Source organism: Setaria italica, chromosome II (genome assembly GCF_000263155.2).
Source record: "Setaria italica strain Yugu1 chromosome II, Setaria_italica_v2.0, whole genome shotgun sequence".
Lineage (NCBI taxonomy): Eukaryota > Viridiplantae > Streptophyta > Magnoliopsida > Poales > Poaceae > Setaria > Setaria italica.
Genome location: NC_028451.1, coordinates 40254388 through 40273843, shown reverse-complemented (window position 1 = coordinate 40273843; position 19456 = coordinate 40254388). Strand labels below are relative to the sequence as shown.

General features: G+C 41.0%; 3 protein-coding genes across 3 annotated transcripts; 2 read left to right on the top strand and 1 right to left on the bottom strand.

Annotated features, from left to right (window-relative positions):
* The first annotated feature begins 215 nt into the window (after nt 1-215).
* On the top strand, nt 216-9636 carry LOC101753744 (serine/threonine-protein kinase STY17). Its single transcript, XM_004957619.3, has 15 exons — nt 216-681; nt 1861-1975; nt 2974-3074; nt 3325-3379; nt 3993-4103; nt 5591-5638; nt 6042-6217; nt 6286-6393; nt 6825-6898; nt 7004-7176; nt 7785-7880; nt 8653-8733; nt 8827-8880; nt 9130-9261; nt 9345-9636. Exons 1-15 carry the CDS (start codon nt 473-475, stop codon nt 9414-9416), a joined length of 1605 nt encoding a protein of 534 aa, XP_004957676.1. The 5' UTR covers nt 216-472; the 3' UTR covers nt 9417-9636.
* Nucleotides 9637-10489: 853 nt separating this feature from the next.
* Nucleotides 10490-12754, top strand: LOC101753333 (probable rRNA-processing protein EBP2 homolog). Its single transcript, XM_004957618.3, has 2 exons — nt 10490-10643; nt 11646-12754. The coding sequence occupies exon 2, from the start codon at nt 11651-11653 to the stop codon at nt 12512-12514; it is 864 nt and encodes a 287-aa protein (XP_004957675.1). The 5' UTR covers nt 10490-10643; nt 11646-11650; the 3' UTR covers nt 12515-12754.
* Nucleotides 12755-16639: 3885 nt separating this feature from the next.
* On the bottom strand, nt 16640-17739 carry LOC101752925 (auxin-responsive protein SAUR36). The gene has a single exon (XM_004957617.4). It carries the CDS (start codon nt 17446-17448, stop codon nt 17119-17121), a length of 330 nt encoding a protein of 109 aa, XP_004957674.1. The 5' UTR covers nt 17449-17739; the 3' UTR covers nt 16640-17118.
* Between the last annotated feature and the right edge of the window lie 1717 nt (nt 17740-19456).

The following is a 19456-nucleotide window of genomic DNA, read 5'->3' as shown; positions in this document are numbered from 1 at the left end:
TGACACACATTCAGTGGATAAAATGTGCGCTGTATTGAAGGCGTAGTTACAAAGCAATGGTACATTATTTGGACACTTATATTGCCCTTTTAGTCAGAAAAAGAAGAGTTACAATAACTTAGTTTACTTTTTAGCATGCTTGGGTTGAGAGGGTGTGCTCATAGACATTCGTGAAAAAAGAAAAAAAATGAAGGAAATATTACACATCCGATCCCATATCCGTATGCGCCAAAATAGAATTCGGAGAAAGAGAGGGGCTGAAGTGTGAAGCCGGGCGCCTCGAATCCCTGGCCCAGCCGCCCAGGCGAGCAGCTTCCCGTCTCCCCGTCGCATGACTCAGCACCACCTTCCCTCATCCTCCTTCTCTCTCCTCGTATAAAGCGCCGCAACCCACGACGGCGACGCCGCCCATGGGAGCACCACCACGCCACGCCGCCCCGGCTCCACGCCGCGAACCCTAGCCGCCCGCCCCATGGCCGCCGAGTCCTGCGGCAGCCGCGGCGCCTCGCCTCCGCCGCCACCTTCCTCCGCTGGCGGCGGCGGCGGCGGCGCGGCTGGGAGGCGGCGGAAGGCTGAAGCCTACGCCGAGGTACTCCGCCGCATCCGCTCTGGCGGGTACGGCGGCGGGCGCCCGGGGTTGGAGGACGAGCTCTGGGCCCATTTCCAAGGCCTACCAGCCAGGTCCGCCCGTCTCTCTCTCTCTCTCTCTCTCTCTCTCTCTCTCTCTCTCTCCTGCATGTACTAGGCTGTGGTCGCTAGTTTGCTAGCACTTCTCTGCGAAATTTTGCTGCGTCGCGCTTGATGCGTAGGATGCTCTACTGTTGGATCGCATCAAGAGTTCATCTGTCTTGTCCTCGCTCGATTTTTCTTCGTTTCGGCTGTTGCGGCTTGGGCCCAGTGGATCGCACAGGGAGCTGATCCGCGCCGCAGCTGCTCGTCGCCGCTGTAGCTAAAGCTATGGCTATCGCCCTTTTGTCGCTGATAAGATTTATTCGCCGTGGAGCTTGTCGTATGGTCCACCATGGGCCATGTCAACTTTCGTGATGCTACGTAAATACACACGGATCAGGATGCAAAGATAAAGCTAGCCGATTTCTCTTTCTTGGTAATTAGTACATGCTAATTGGATTGATTAACGCGCAAGCTTACGAGCTTAATGCTTCCCGTTGCAGGATCTAGATTAACACAACCTAACTCGTCTTGCAGACAGTACATGCTTCCCGTTGCAGGATCTAGATTAACTCAACCTAACTCGTCTTGCAGACAGTACATGCAGTACAGCTCCTCATAGTACAAGTTGCTGTTTCTTTTCCCTTTTCTCTTTAATCTAGTGAAGACTAGTTTTATAACCCGAGCCTGAACCAGTCTGGTTGGATGGTCGGCACACTGTTTAGAAATGGATGTTTTATCCCTCTTTAAAGTTTTTCAGAAGTTTATACCGTTTATTGCATTAATTGACACTCGTAAATCTACTCATGTAGAGATTTCTCCTTCTCATCTAAATGAAAATTGTGAGCAATTGGTGTACTTTTTCTCAAGCTTGGGCTGTGTGTGTACACATCAAACGGTCATTGTTTGGGCATTCCTCGTGATCATCACCATTTCATATTGGTGACACTATGCATCTTGTTTTCTTCTTTACTTGTCACGATGCGGTTTGCTTCTTTAGAATGGCTCGGCCTGTTTATTAGAGTATTTCTCACAACATCGAAACAGCAAGGTTGTTCAGAAGGGTACTGCAACGTTGTTATATGTGCGTGGCTTATTGTAGCTCGCTGTAGAGAGAACTAGCACTTTTTTAAATAATTGCATGCCACTGAAATCGTATATTGGGCTTGCTTGACTATATGGATTGGACAGATATGCTTTGGATGTCAATGTAGAACGAGTTGAAGATGTCTTACTGCACAACAAATTGCTTGAGCAAGCCCGTGAACCCATGAATGGGCTGGTCTTTGATGTTCGTCCTTCACAGGTGATTATCTCATACAGCACATATCTACTTCATTTATTCATTCTGACTAGGCATCAATAATTAGCAGCCGTTATTGTCCCTATCTGTTTAATGAGATAACCATAAGCTCTTCCTTAAAAGAGTCTTAAACCAGCTCCTATCTAGTTTAAGCACAATTACAAGAATCAGCTTTCCTTCTATTTTTCTGAAAAACTCTGTTTATGTGACATCGTGCCATTGTTAAAACGAACTGCATAGAGACTGCTTTCTACTTTATTCCATTGCATGGGTACATTCTCAGGCTTTTGCTTTAATCTTGGTGACAGCTAGGTCTTTTCATTTTATGTGGAATAACTGCTTTTGCGTAAAAGTTTGCGCAGTTACTTTTAAGCTTATCTTGTCTTGTATGAATATGCATGAAGGGTTGGATGCCCCAATCAGTTTTAGAATAAAAGTTCAGTATGCGTTTATTCAAAGCATATCTCATATATTTCTTTTTGTATATTACCTTTTGGCATTTGTTTCTCTGATTTCAGCGCTCTTAAAGTACACCACAAATTCATGGTTTGCTACATTTTCTTGTGTGCTTTTATCACGAAACAGAGGGAGATAACATACAAAACTGTAGACTCTTCTTTTACATTATTCTTACTGTACCAGTCGCTGTGTCCGTGGAGTATATGTTGCCATAGTACTGTAGGACTATAGTTTGGAATTGTGCGTAGTGGGTATCGATAACGTTTTATATAAGAATTGATCAGGGATTTATTTAGCTTTTGCTGTGTTTAATGGAAATTGCATTTCTTACAGTGGGAAGTAACTTTAAATTTGAGTCAATGAATATTTAAGCTGGATGTTTGCAAACTTGCAATCCTTGATATCTGACAAACTAGACCCTTCATAGTATAGATACTGATACTGTGACTTTTTTAGCACATATATTATAGTATGTTTCATTAGCATGCTATTAACCCAACTAAGTGAAGTGCACCTTTATGTTGACAATGATTTAGTTTTAGGTTGTTACTCCGGAGGACAGCACCGGATTTGAGTCCTCAACTTCCTTTAAGCAAGAAGAACAAGATCCCCAATCCTCAGCATTTACATCAAGAGATCAAAGGTGATTTGGTCTAGTCTTGTTTCATATTATGCAGTCCACTTGTAACTTTGTTAGTCGTGTCCTTGGGATGGTTTTTTAATGCATCTTATAGTGTAGTTTAATTAGTTATTTTTTAACATTTCTACAATCTTTTTAGTTGTGTGTTTCACTTGCATTTCTCTCATTCTTTATGGGGCTTCTGTAGGTTTGAGTATGTTTTGGTAATGACAAGTTAAGGGCCAATATTTTCTGATACGTAATACCATTACAGGCCTTTATATGAAATTATATTTGCATGTGACGATAAGCCAAAGCTTCTTAGTCAGGTAAACAATCAACTTCTTGTCTGAACTGGGCACTATTACTTGCATGGTAGTAGCATTTTAATGTGACTGCATCCTCTTTGTGGCAACTTGATATAAGTTATATTATGGCCTCAGAATTGTGGAAACCTCAATCAGCATGGAGCCACACGAGCGATGTTTTAGTTATTGTGCTTAGTAGTGAGATATACTGCATATGTAAGCTACAGCCAGCCTGTGGGCTGTTGATATGATGGTTTTCTTGTGATTCCTGCTCTTTTCTGCATAATTATGCTTTGCATCTTCACCCAATTTCATTTCTTTTTTCCTTCAATTGTCCTTTGATGTAGCATAAAATTGTTTCAAATCTTGTTTTGTCTTGTATCTGTGCCTTATTCTTTGGATGCTGTGGATATTTTACTACTTCGGAGCTTGTACTTTATGTTATCACCAACAGTATAGTTCCAGCAGGATGCTACCCAACTCTTTCCATAAAAAACTGTTTATACACTAAAGTTATATACTTGATCAGTTGGTTCTGTTTTATAATTCTTCATGATTGCACTTTGCTGTACTCTTGGTTGCTTTTTTGGTTTTGGGATAGCTATTAAACATGTGCATCTTTTGTTTTATCCAGTTAACCTTGCTTCTTGGGGAGCTTGGTCTTAATATCCAAGAAGCGCATGCATATTCGACAAGTGATGGCTATTCCTTGGACATATTTGTTGTCAATGGTTGGGAGTACGAGGTAATTCTACTTTTCTGTGGAAAAACAACTGAACAATCATTGTTTGACAGAGCCATGTATACTTACTGTAAAGCTATCATTTAAGGCAAGGTCATACAAGCTGAAACTGCAATACATACAACCAGTGTACTGATTTTGCATAGATGTATTGTCCAATGAAACCAGTGTACTGATTTTGCATAGATGTATTGTCCAATGAATTGTAGGGTCTGAATTTGTTCTTTATACAATGATAGAAACTTTTGGTATCGTATATTCCAGAGTACAATTGGGCTCAGAGTCAGATAGCATATTGTTGGTGAACCTACTATTTCACCAAATTTCCAAATTAAAAAAAATACAATACTATAGTTTGACGAGGGCTTCTCAACACCTCATAAATGTGATGACAACACGATCGAGCAGTGACATAAAAAGTGTAAAAGTTCACCTTATCTGCTAATTGAGCTAAGATTCCAAGTTTGAAGTGATAATAGTTCAAACTCGTCTAAAGTATCTTTTCTTGCCTTGTTCTAATGTCCTCTGTTTTTTTCTCTCAAAATGTGCCACCACCAGGTTCTTGTCATAGTTTATGTGTGACAGCATGCCTAGAGGCACAATGGAAGCTATTCGGTTAAATTTTATGCTTTTAGGCCCTTTAGTTTATTTTGACAAATCAACATTTCCATTTTCCTGTCATAATTTGTCATGGTTTTTAAATGCGATCTTGTCTCATGTTACGAGTGTCATCTTCATTGGCTTTCTTTTCTCTTTTTAACAACAACAATGCAGGAGTGCTGGCATGAAGGGGTAAATAAAACAGATTTTGTAGCTGAACCATGCATCTTGTTATTGTGTTGGGGGCAGTTATGGCCGTTTTCCTGCGCACTTGTGCATGGGCTCAGGATCTGCAAAGGGGCATATCTTGGGGTGCTGGCACTGATTTGTTATTTTGTTATTCCTCACACAATATAAAAGAAAATGGACGGTGGTAGGTTTCCTGGTTTAATGTCAAACCAAAACTAACTCTGGAAAACCATAATCATCTTTGCACCACCCTTCTGCCAAACACTCTTCTTGATGACGTAATCTCCGAATTCCAGCCTGTAGTACAGAACCTATCATGTAGGTGTAACCTTTTGCTCAATACTCAAACCTACAATAGCATCTGAGGCCACGTCAATGGATTATACATTTAAGGCTGGTAACCATTTCCAGAAATGTGATTTGAAAACACACATGATTTTTGGACAGTTCGTTTTCATATCTGCCGGTAACTGCCAGAAATCACTGGATCTCAGGTCTCACACACCAATGGCTATGGCTACCAATATGGATGGTAGACCTATGGTGGAAAATAGTATGTTGGTTGTGACATGTTAGAAACTAAGGAATTTGCAGAGTTATAGCAAACTTATAGTGACCACTTGGCATTTGAAAATGCGTATATGTTTGACCTCTTAATGTTTTTTAGCCTTCTGTTTCATCCTCTTATCCAACAAATGCAGGTTGACATTCTCCGAAGTGCATTGAGGAAAGGCATTGATAAAATAAAGGTAAGATGACAGACCAATGCTCTAACTGGAATATGATTGACTTCAGATTTCTATCTATCTCATATGACGAGTCTCATGTTAGTTGCTTCTTTATACTACAAAATGAGAGAATTGTTGATATAACTGTAGGTTTAGAATTTGTTAGTTTTCTCTTACTATTTAATACTATATTGTCTGAAAAGTAGTGGTTCCACTGGATTTTGTTGTTTCTGAACAGTAAGATTTGTTTGTCTATCAGATTTAAAAAGAAACTGGTAAACTTTAGTGCCATTTAACTGTGAGGAGCAGCTTGAATAAGACCACCAGCACTGCTGGACTTGGAGCTCATGCAATTTATCATCCATAGACTTCTTGTGCACTATGGTCACCTTCTTTGTGTTTCTTTTTAAATACTATAATGCAGTACAGAGCATGGCCATTGGTCCAGTCAATGGCTGCTAGGATGGATCACCGGCCAATGGAGGTTTCTCCTTCATCCGACTTTGTCCAGATACCAGCTGATGCAGCTGATGTTTGGGAAGTTGATCCCAGGCTTCTCAAATTCGAACGAAAATTAGCGTCTGGATCATTTGGTGATCTGTATGTTCAAGAAGTAAATTGTAGTAACTCTTATTTATATGTAACTGACTTACTTGGTGTGCCATCAGATACCATGGGACGTACTGTAGTCAAGATGTAGCTATCAAAGTACTCAAGCCTGAGAGGGTTAGCGTTGATATGCTGCGTGAGTTTGCACAGGAAGTATATATAATGAAGTGAGTGATGAGCTTTACATATTCTTGGACTGAGAAAGTGGTGCAACTCCAATCTCTAAAAATACAACATTTTAGAATGATGTTCCATTATTTTATTTATGACTGCTCAGGCGAACTGAATTCACCATAATGACTTTGCATGTAAGAAGTAATGCGATGCTAATTTAGAAAAAAAACATTTTCATATATCTGCAATTTGGGTTTACTGACCATGGGTTTAAGAAGTAACCTATACTTTGTTTCACATCATCTTCTCAAATAAAGCTTAATAATGTAGTGTATAAAAACATAGAAGATCATTAGCCTGTTTTTTTTCAGTCTTGATGATCTCTTGACATAATCACGCTCCATCTCCCTTGTTTTTTTTTCTGTTATTTCAAAATTAATTTGGCATGCAGTTATTCTCATCGATATGTCATTCTCATCCACAGAAAGGTTCGTCACAAGAATGTTGTACAATTTATTGGTGCATGCACGAGACCTCCTATTTCATGTATAGTTACAGGTATACAGACTTCACACGAAATAATACCTCCTATTTTACAGTGCAGCTGCTTAGATTCCCTTGCGTCTCTACTCTATTTATTTCTTTTCTTTTCGTTGTTGCCAGAATTCATGCATGGAGGGAGTATTTTCGACTTCCTTTACAATAGACGAGGAAAATTTCAGCTCCCAGATGTGATAAGAATTGCATCTGACATTTCCAAGGGAATGAATTACTTGCATCAGATTAATATTGTTCACAGGGACTTGAAGACTGCAAATCTTCTTATGGATGATCAGGTGCTTGACTGCTTCTCATATTATTGACCTTTGTTACAGCATCTATGTTAGGAAAATAAAAGTCTACTACAATTTTCACTTCTCAGCATAGTGGAATCTTAGCTTTGTGAGAAAAGGTTATTTTGATCCTGATATTCTGACAATATGAAGATACTTCTGCACTTCACTTCTGTGAAATTGAATAAAACGTGATCAAGCTCCATGGCTGTAATTACGTATGATAACACAAATCAAGAAACCATCTGCCTCAGCTATCCCATTTTCTGCACACCAGTCGGCCAACTTATACCACAAATGCTTCACTATATGATTAAATACAATAGTGTGATGCTTGGCCAAAGCTGACACCCATAACCCATAAGTAAAGATTGAACCAGGTTGCCTACCCTGAAACAGATCAATGGACCCATTCTATCTATGATTCATGGCATTTGCTTTTGAGAATGCATCATGATCATGTTGACCTGGTTATGTTTGCTCACCCTTGGCACTACATATGTTCCAAAATATATAAACATGTGTTACCTCGAATTACTGTGCCACTTCTATGATGTAATCGGTGTTTCCTTTTACTTGCATTTTTATTACATACAACATTTATCTCGCAGGTTGTCAAGGTTGCAGACTTTGGGGTTGCAAGGGTTAAAGACCAGTCAGGAGTTATGACTGCAGAAACAGGAACCTACAGATGGATGGCCCCTGAGGTTGATTTTGCCAAACTGCCTGTAACTAAACATTTACAAGCTCTTAGCATTAAACTAATCTTTTATGAAATTCGTTTTCAGTCTTAAATGTGGTTTTGTATCAAGTGTTTACATACTAGCTGTGCAGACTGCAGTGAGAATGCCAAAATGCAAGAACTTACACTCCCTTGATTATCCGCTGACAGTTCTGCTTGAAGCAGCAAATTTGTGGGGCCTTTTAGTGTTGGACTTAAAACCTTAGATCCCAATGTCATTTATCAAGAAATCAAATTAAAGTTTCTTTGAGCAGCTTGCAATACCTGAGCTATTGTGACATAATTCATTCTTGTTATTCTGCTTGATCTACATGAATGCTGCTTCACCAAGCCACCAGTTGTAGCTTGTGAATATAATTCGCTTATTTTGTCTGCAGTAGGTATCACTCTCTGTATTATACCAATTAAGATATTATTAAAGCAAATCCTCATAATTATCAGAAAGTACCTATGAAAAAGGAAATCCAAAATCCTTTTGTGGGATTAAACCGCTGATCTCTGCTAGAGTAAAATAGTGGCATGCAAAACTGAATGTAATCCAGCAAATTCTTATCAACATTTCTATGTTTAGATTGCCTTCAGCAAGACATAACAGATAATTATTGGCGTATTGGGGTTAATGAGTTCCTTTGGAGGTGTCATATGAACGTGCCATCTTCACTATGTGCTTGAGCTGTGTGCCACTTAAAGAGTTAAGACTAGCTTGTAGCATCTTTTTTACTAGAAAATATTTGCAGGTCATTGAGCACTTGCCGTATGATCATAGTGCAGATGTTTTCAGTTTCGGGATAGTTCTTTGGGAGCTACTAACCGGAAAGGTTCTTTACTCTCGCCAGCCTTTTGTTTTCAGGCATAATGGTAGTGCAGAATTGTGATTTTGCTGATTGTGAAGTTGCCTTTTTCCTTTTCAGCTTCCATACGAAGACATGACACCTCTTCAGGCTGCAGTTGCCGTTGTTCAAAAGGTATCCTAACACATCAGTTACTGTAGTTTGTCAGAAAATAAGAACAACAGCACATCTTTGGCGTAATCATAATACACACGCAATTTGCTGAAAGGAGAAACTACAAAAAGGCAGATGTTGAATTGTTTGGTTCGTTTGGGGTGCTGGACTATTTTCCGGTGCTTCCTGGATTTGAACTGCTCCTTGTGAAATTTCTGCAGAATTCTGTTCCGAATACTACTATGTTAAGCCTAATATCTCTGCCTGCAGGATCTGAGGCCCACGATTGCTGCTGATACTCATCCCGTGCTTGCTGATCTGATTCAGCGTTGCTGGCAGAAAGATCCGGCTCTAAGGCCAACCTTTGCAGAGATTGTGGATATACTGAACTCCATAAAAGAGGTTTGTTCACACAAAGATCTAGTGATCTACATGCATTTCGCCTGTTTTCTTTTTTAATTTTGTGTTTTTTCTTTTATTGCCAGGTGGTTCGGAGTTCTGGGCATCACAAGAGACATCCAGGTCGATCCGACTCTGGGAGGAGACGAGGATGTTGATGCGGCAGTTTTGTTTAGTGTTCCACGCCTTTGTTTCGTCGCCCTTTCTCATTTTCATCTTTGACATTGGTGTTATTTTGGTTGTAGTTCAGTAATAGCTTCAGAATATGGTCAGATGAGTTTGTTGCACTCATTTCGAGAGGGTTACTTACAGTTTGTAGGCTTGACTAAATGTTAAGAGGAGTTCCACTTTTTAAAGCTTGATGAGGGGTGTAGCGTATCCACGTGTGGTGTACTTAGGGGTTAGGGGGGTTAGGGATGGTAAAGGATCCTCTAATTTAGCCTAACAAATTTAAGTATCGGGTTTAATAAAGGCCGGACCATAATAATATATGATTTTGAGCTAAAAATAAATAAGGTAAAAATAAATAGGGTTAAGTTGGATCCCATTTTCGTTGCTTCATCCTTCGTGCAGTACAAAACTACAAATGGCGTTGCCATAGAGCATAAGCTAGCATCGGTCCCCTGATTTTCCTCTGTTCACCCACCACCTTTTTTTTCTTACGAATAACGTATCGTACTTTATCTAATTATTATTGTCCTCAGGCAAGCTACAAGTATGATCTTGATTCCACCTTACCAAAGTGCTGTCGTGGTATTTCTTCGATTTATCCAAGATATATGAACCGCTGTTAATGCCCTACAATCTCATCTTAATCGAAGTATCTCTATCGTAAAGCAATAAAAGAATGTTTTTAGGCCACGTTTGAAATCTATAAATCTTACTAGAACCTTGGTGGTGCGAAAAATCCTATCATGCTACAGCCTATACGCATACAATTTTCTCAATAAAATTCGTATTTGGAACTTATGAACACATCATTCTTTTCTTCTTTGTAATCGAAGTATCGCACAATATCGTTTCAAGTCTGAACTTTGTATGTGAGTTGTGAGAGAATTCGACTATGGTGGTGTGTGTACAAATTCGAGTGACGACGACTGTTGGACCGACGAGCCCAACAATGTGCGGGCCAGTTCAATCTTGTCTCACATCACAAGGCCCGAGAGCTAACAAGGCCCAGCCCATCAACACCTAGCCGAAACGAGGACAAGAGGCGAGGGAAAACCTAGCTCCGTTGTCTCACGCGCAGACTACTGCGCAAGCGCCGCCCCGCCCTCCCCTCCTCTCCCGTCGCGCGCTCTACTCACCGGCCGCCACGCACGCCGGCGCCGTCCGCTCCGTCCCCACCCCTGCGCCGGCAGCCGCCGTCTCCCTCCCCGTCCCAGGTAACGTCGCACCAGTCATCCCCCACTTCCACCTCCCTTTCGCCTGCTTCGCTAGCCGCCCGCGAGGTACCCAAAGGGGTAGTAGCTCTTGTTGCCCGGTCCGTTGCCGTGGTTCCCTGGATTCAGTCTGGGTAAAAGGATGGTGCCGGGTTGGATGTGTCCGTGCATCGCAACGAGCGTTAGGATTTTTCCTGAACTGCCGTGGGTGTAATTTCATCTCATCTGCTGCTGATTGGTTTTCCGATGTATGGAGGTGAATGGATTGCGTCTGTAACTGACGATTGGATGGTTACGGATTTAGTCTAGTGGTTTCCTTCTTAGCTGCAGCAGATATTTGCTTCAGTACCTGCTTTGGTATCTAAAGACATGGAGTTTCTCTGACGCTTAATTAAACCTTTAGTTTGTGACGCTTAATTAAGCCCGCAGTTTGAGAACTTCAAGTTCATGTTTATTTTTTGGGCATGTGTGTGTTTGAGTTTTCTTATGTAGATTAGTGGCATCATCTCCATTAGATTTCCTTTTCCTTTGTGTTGTGCAGCAATGGTTGAACTTGCTGGAGATGAGCATGTTACTTTTTTAGTTAGTTTATTTCTTACCTTATCTAATCTGATACCTGAAGAATTTATATTGGGCTGCAAATTCTACACAAATGTTTGCTTCCCACAAGAACACGATAGGCGGGTGGACTGAATCTCATTAGTTATTTAGTCTCTTTTTATGTCTCACATGACACCTTTCACCCACAATGTTCGTCCACTTTTAGCTGTATTTCAAGTTTGTGGATCGTGTTCCTTATGAATTAGGCATTCACACTGTACTTTTGTCATGTTTCGTCACGAGAAGCACCCAGCATTAGTCTCACTCAGTAGTACAAAGTAACGTTGGGGCTTTGTGGAATCTGAATTCCACCAATCCCTTTATTATTGTTTTTTTATAACTTTCAGTCTAGTTTTGCCATGTGGTTTTGCTGATTAATATTATCTTCTTTTCTTTGGTATACAGTAAAAATGGTGGGACTTTCAAGTGAAGAAGCCCTGGCTCATGATGAAGTCGTCATGGATGATGTTGATTCTGATGTGGAAGAATCGGACTCGGAAGATGATTCAGGGGAAGAAGCCCAGGCTACCCCTTCAGACAAAGCTATATACAACAAGGAGGCTATTCTAGAGAAACTTGAAGACATAGCCTGGCCCAAGAATGTCGACTGGAGGCACAAGCTCACCATTGAGCATGATCAGGGGGAGAAAGTTGATGTGAATGATGATCTTGCCCGTGAACTTGCGTTTTACACCCAAGCTTTGGATGGCACAAGGCAGGCCTTTGAGAAGCTGCAGTCGATGAAGGTTCGGTTCCTCAGGCCAACAGATTACTATGCTGAGATGGTCAAGACTGATGTGCACATGCACAAGATCAAGGGGAGGTTGTTGTCAGAGAAGAGGAGGATTGAGGAGGCTGAGGAGAGGAAGAAGGCTAGAGAGGCCAAGAAAATAGCAAAGGAGGTGCAGGCAGAGAAGAACAAGCAGCGGGCTAAGGACAAGAAGGAGCAGATTGAGTCAGTCAAGAAGTGGAGGAAGCAGAGGCAACAGGGGGGATTCGCCAAGGGAAATGATGACGTGCCAGATCTTAACTTTGAGGGAGAAGAAGGATTTAAACAATCAAAAAAAAAGAGGCCTGGTGTTTCTCCTGGTGACAGGTCTGGTGGTCTTGCTAAGAGAGGTAAAGAAGGGAAGAACAGGAGGTCAAGAGATGCCAAGTTTGGGCATGGTGGTCGTAAAGGGCTAAAGAAGCAAAACACTGCTGATACCACGAATGATTTCAGAAGCTTTAACAAGGGGGGTGAATCTCAAAACAAGAAGAGAAAGAGATCTTGATCCGATATCTTAAGAATTTTTGCTCAGTTCTTTTTGCCGTTATTACTATTCTTGTTGCAACTTTGCTATGGTGTGTTGTTACCAGAAGCAAAAAAACTAGCTGAAAGATTAGTCTAGGGAAGCAGTCCAAACACAAGACTTAATGTTTAACTTTATCTGGTGATGGTCTTCCTTTATTGTGGAACGCAGATGAATCTTATCAATGCTGCAATTATCTTAAATAGTGTACAAGTTGCTGCTGTTGTTCCAGTTGCTTATTCCTTTTGTTCTGCACTTTTTTGGTACTATGCCTGTGCAACTAGAGTTAAAGGAGTGAAAATTGTCCTTATCAGCGAGTCAAATCTCCCTTTCTCAATTTTGAGGATATACAGTTTCCTCATTGCACCAATTGCGATGCAGCATAAGAGTGCTTTCTCCCTGCATTTGATTGTTATGGAATTTAAAAATGTTCATCCTGATTCCTGATTGCTATGGTCTTATGGATCCCCACATGCAGCTCGGATATATCATAGCAATATTGAGGTTGTGCATGTGGAATTACTTGTGCAGTTTTTTTTTTTTGTGGAGAGCAATTACTTTTGCACTAGTTACGGCATACTCTGTACAGTTTTGATGAGCTATACTGTTTGCCATAAAAGCACATGCCTATATTTCGCAAATTGCTCCTTTTCTGGTGATAATTGCCCAGTACAGTGTCACACTGTTGTGAACCAGATGCTGCAATACATGATTGTTACTCCTATAGAATCACTTGTGATACTAAAATCCTCTCCAACCCACCCAAAGATTAGCTGCATTTATGAGCTCTTTCTTAGATTGCCTTCTGACCTTGTTCTACAAGTGAAAATACTAATGTTCTGCTCCTTTCAGCAGTGCTTTTAGATCTTACTGTCTAACCAGGGATCATAGTTGTGTGGTTCTGCAGAAATTTCTGTAAAGAAAAGATCTTGTGTCTAAGCCATAGAAAAGATTGCTGTTTTTTTAATGCGTTTGTGAATTGACCATGCTTGTTCTGTGCTACCTATTAGTGTACCAGATCGAGAAATATGTGGAGTGTAGGCAAGTCATAGATTAGTCACTAAAAACAATGGTATTTAGTTGATGTGTAGATAAGATTTTCAAAAGTTGTAGTTGAATGATTGTCAGGATTCGATAAGAGGCAACAAGAATGCCTTCAGGCATGATCCTGCATCCTGTACAGATCTGGCTTGTCTGGCTGAACACTCTGAAATAGTGAAACGCAACTTGATCTGTATAACTTTTCTGAAACGTAGCTGTCAACTGCAACCAAGCAGATGGCGGTAGCTCTCTGTTCCTCGTCTTCATTCTCTCCATGATCCCAATAGTGCCTGATCCAACACAATGTCCTTAAAAATCTAGTATGCATGGAATCGCATTGCCATCTAGTATGTCCAGCATTCCAGTCAGTGTAGATAGGACATCAGTTCATATGCACCGCTGAGCTGATAAGACATGTTTGTTATATGTCATGAATTATGTTTATGTTTCTGTGAGGCTGACATGCGAAAATCATTTTTGCTTATTCGCTCCATATTTCTACATCAGCTTTTTGTTCTTGTTTCCTGGAGGTGGAGTCGAAACTGTATCGTCTTGTGTGGACAGAAATTGCCTCTTTGTTTGTAGCAATGTGGTGCAATGATTGTTCATGGTTAAGAGGAATTGACGGAGTGAAAGCAACCTATTCCCCATGCTCTGGGAATATGTAGTGGCTGATATGTGTACTGGCTTTGATTTTGTTGATCTGTTCTGACCCTGCAAGAACTTCTTTCATGTTCGACCACACCTTTCCCAGTTGCTTACCCTACCAGACTTAAAACACCAACACATCTTGGATCTTGTTACTTATCCACCAGCAAGTTGCTGACTGAAAGTGCAAGGCCCAGAAGAAGATCAAGAACTGTCGAAAGATCTCCTTCAACAGAACCTTAGCCACACCAGAATCAAAAAATGATACGCAACTCATTCCTGTTGTGCACATTCACAAAGCATGCAGGACTGGTCCTCCACATGCATGCCTTGATCGTATCATCTATCTCCTGTCAACAACTTATCGTTAGCTTGCAAGTTGCAACCAAAGGAAAACAAAATTGATAAATTCTAGGATGTTCCACAGTCGAAGAATATAAACTAGAGTACTAGACAAATGAATTTAGGATTGAACTTCCCTCATAAAAAAATAAAAAATAAAACAAGGATTGAGCTGAAGAAACGGTTGACAAATTATGTATCCTCTCGGGCATATAGCTTGAATTGGACAATAACTGGCAATTTAATAATAAATAACTAACATATGTAGGAGTGGCACTAAGATTTGTATGGATGGTTATGAGTGGCACGTCGAGACAGAGGGCGAGCACATGCGGCGCCTTGCAACCATTGCCAGCTGCCTGCTGATGGAAACGCCACCTCCCCGCCTGAGCAGCCGTCACTTTCTCTTTTAAGTTTCCCGTCCAGAAACGACCAAGGACAATGTGGCACCTTTCATGACCCCGTAGGCTGTAGCACACATATGTATATATGCAAATCCCCTAATTCGCAAATTGTTGGGCGCCATTGATGATCTTGCACTATTTTTTTTTTATCCAATGGCTTGAACAACCGAAGTTTGCTTTATGCATTGCATTATTAAACAGCAACAGTTACTTATTAGAATCCCGTAATTAATAAGGTACACTTACAAGGAAAATTTTCTAAAGGGAATGCAAAGTTACACAAGAAGTGGGCCGGCACGGCACAGGGAATAAGGACGCGATGTTAACGATTTTACACTTACCATTTGGCAGCAGAGTCACACCAGCAGCAAGCCCTCATTTTGCCTTCCGTTGCGATGTATCTCTTGCTTGGTACCTCACTCTCAACACATTCCTGTCCAAGCAGCCAAGCCCCATGAGCATGAGCATCCTCAACCAACCATCCAATTGCAAGCCCCAAAACCTTGAACACCTCTACTACTTTGGACAGCGACACATCACAGAGAACACGACTTCATTGGATTTGTCCATATATAACTGCATATCGATCTATTTTATTTTAAAAAAAAAACACCAGATACTTAATTTCTTTTCTATATCGCTGTCCATTATTATTGTATATGTATATGATCCATGCATATATATAGTCAAAAGGTTGATAACATTTTTTGTAACACTAACATAGTAACATTGCCCCTAAATCGCGTGCCGTCATCTCAAATCACTTAAAAAAAGCGTGCGGTCATGCATCAGTTTTGCCTTTTTGATCTTGATGAGCGCGTGGGTTAGTTGTTGAGCCATCTTCTTAGGCGTTGAGATTGAGAAGCACCTCCCATGTGCCTTGTTCCACGATGAATGCAATGTTTCACCTGAACCCAATTGACGTCTATCCACTTCAATTCCATCATTTTACATGTCATCTTGCATTGTATAAACGGCGTACACAAACATTTAATTAATTCTCAGTATTTTAATTGGTAGTTCAAACACCTACACGTGCAGATACAGCCGCATCGGCAACATTCTGTTCCATTAGATTCGACGATATATTCACACTGTATATAGATACATATACCAATGCAGCATGATATATTCATGCTACAGTTGACATATCATTAATGTAGAACATGTATGCAAGGGCTAATGCTGCATGACATCGAAGCATGGGTCTACAGATATATGGATCCCATTTTTTGTTTTCGTTTAAACGTTTTTAATAACTCTTTGAAACGTACGGGAAACCCCTTCAAAGTTTGTGTACTGTGGAATTATCCTGATTCTTGACTATGTTGATGATGTATTACCTCAATGGTATTAATGCCATTACAAGAGGCTATATAGTTCATATCCTGTATAATTCCTGCAAATTAAAAAGGAGGAATCTCCTTGGTGCGGTGGCCAAGTTGTGGGTGAATGACTCAAGACTCAAATTAATCTTGGCACACGCATTTTAAAGATAAAATGACTGTATATACTTATGGGTTAATGCAGAATTATTTCTCCATTATCTTAGAAAGTATCTTGCAGAGACCACACTATTATCTGGAGCTTTTTTCATCCTGTTAAGAGTTGCAACTAATGAAACTCTACATTTTAGTTGTGAGCTAGCATATATAGAAATTTACTGTCAATGTACCCAAGTGAATTTATTTTCCACTAAAAATGTTAACTCTTCTAAAAGATTGCACCCAATCTACACAATGATGTTACAATGCACGTACTTAACATCGACCACACAACAACACATACCAGTCATGACAACGAAAAAGGTGGAATATAATTCTCAAAGAAGAGAAAAAAAAGTAGGTAAAAAAACCAAGGAATGGTACAAGTACGGAGATGTTACATCATGGCAAGTTGGCCATAGTACTGCCAGCCACAGCTGGTCTCCTGAGAACATGCCATTGGCATGTAGACCAGGAAGAGCAGCAAAAAAGAACATCCACCAATTAAACAGATCGATCACAACGCCTAGATTGATCAGCAGTTCAGTGCCAATGAATCAATGGATCGAAGCTAATATATAATCTCACAGTCATCCCTGCATGGCAGAGCCAGCTCAGCAGCAGGGTGCAGTACAGCAACATGTGTTCTGCAATGGCAATGCCTCTGCTACCAGATCTTGCTGATCCTGCCGCCGGCGCACTTCTTCTTGGCGCCGCCGCCGCTGCGGAAGGCGTCGAGGATCTGCTCGAGGCGGTCGGCGGAGCAGGGCAGCACGATGGGGCGGCCGCCGGGCGCGCCGAACTCCTCCTCGGCCATGTTGAGGAGCTCCCGGAAGGTTTCGCTGCCGAGGTAGGCGATGGGGATGAAGAAGCGGCGCCCGTCCCGGGTGTAGGCGGCGAAGTGGCCCCGCGGGCACGGCGCCGCGCTCGGCGAGGTGACCTTGCCGCCGCCGAGCTTCTTGGAGACGATCTCCGTCAGCTTGAGCGAGCCCATCATGATCGGGATGCTGCAGAGACGTGCTCGTGTTGGTGGGTAGCTAGCTTGCGTGTGCACATATATGTTGGTAGCTGCACTTGTATTAGCCGAGACTTGTTGGAGACTATGCTTGTGTTTGTGGCTGGTGAGGTGGGTGTGTGAGGAGGGGGTATAAATAGGTGTGTTTGGGGGGCGGTTCTATTCTGTGGCAATCAGGACAGTACGTGTGGGGTTTTGCTTGTGCATGTGGGGCATGGTTGGTTGCTGCATTTGCATAGAGAGGATTGGGATTGACGAATAATGGGTGTGTGTTTTACTTGTTAATTATTAATTATATAAGAGACAAAGCATTTTTTGCTAGGCCAGTGGTCCTGAATCCTGCTGATGATGTTAACCTTGCATGGAGAATGGTTGTACTTCCACCGTTCCTAGCTAGAATGAAAATGCATCATGCCAAGGACTCGCTCTGTTCTCAAATATATGATGAGTTTGCTGCTGTCAAATTTTATAAATTTGAGCACCATACACAAAAGTAACAGGGGTTTAGCACTCGAAGAACGTGTTAGTACGTAGATTTATCAAGACTAGTCCTTCCGAATGGTTTATTTTCAATTCATTTCAAATTGCTTAGAAAAAACAATTTATTGAAGACATGTATTGGAGATCGTCTATTTGTTCGAAACCTTGAGCAAACAGAAGTGGTAGTGCCGTTATAATCAACCACACTTGTGTTTGGGAACATACAATGGACGAGTTGAAATAGTAACTCCACAAATATTACAGGCTGATGAGAAAATAGTCTTCTCTCGCCGCACTGATTTCGTAGCAAAAGGAAGTACAAGACGAGGACGAGGGCACGTTAAAGTGCTCACACCACAACGTGTACGTAATGTGTATACGATGAGAAATGCTTCTTAAATACTCCCTCCGTTCCAAATAAAGAAACGCCAAAGCATCACACTGTAACACTTGTGCACAAATTTGCGAAGAATTGACAGTGTAGTGCGTGATCTCTATATGCATACAAGGATAGTTGACCATTATCTTGGAAAGATCTATTGGCCACGGCGACGAGGTAGCTGCCAAGATCCAATGGTTCGTTAGAAAGCAGCTGGTTCAAAACACGAACAAAATGTTAGAGCTGTAATGAGACATGACCTTTTTTTTTTTGCTACTAGATCTTTGCGACAACAAACAACTTATTATAAGCTGCACAGGCAGATTCTGGCTCAATGCATGCAGTCCATACAAATATAATATTACAGAAATATTTTTAAAACTTTTATTGTTCGAACCGAAAATATTATATCTATGTTTGTCGTACTTGTTTCAATATCTTTTCCTCTTTTTTCATTGGTCACAATATTCATGGGTAGCTACATACCATGACATCTTTTCCTCTTAGGCGCATATGAGAATGTATGTGAAGGCGGCATAATGTATAGGAAGCATATTATTATATACCAATGCATAAGAGCTGAAGTTATAAGACTATAATACATGTAAAAATGTATACGAAATTTGCTTCAGTGCATTATTAAGTGCCAGAAATAAAAACTACAGACTTCAGAAAAGCTTTTCGACTGCATTCTGATCGGTTGATAAAATTATTGTATGGTTATCTAAAAAAACGTTATGTAATCTTTTCTATGATACGTTAAATTTGAGTCTTGACACTGCATGCATCTGCACGGATTTTCGTGCATCTGAGATATTTTCCGCCCGTTATCCATATGGGATAAGTTATCTCTGAAAAAACAACGCAAATGTGTGTGATGACATAGGTGGTCAGTGTGTCAGCACAGAGAAGAAGAGGCAGGCAGCGCGCGGCCATGCATGATTGAAACTGGACAGAGGCTGCCCGTGTGCTTCGCTTGCAAAATCTAGAGTATCTTGGACCACATTTTTATCCATGTCTATGCATACAGTTTATGCATGACTAATCAGTATTTACCAAAAGGAGTATTTGCCAATAGTCGAGTTTGGTCACTAACACCTCAAATAAGTATTTGCAACTGATAATTCTTAA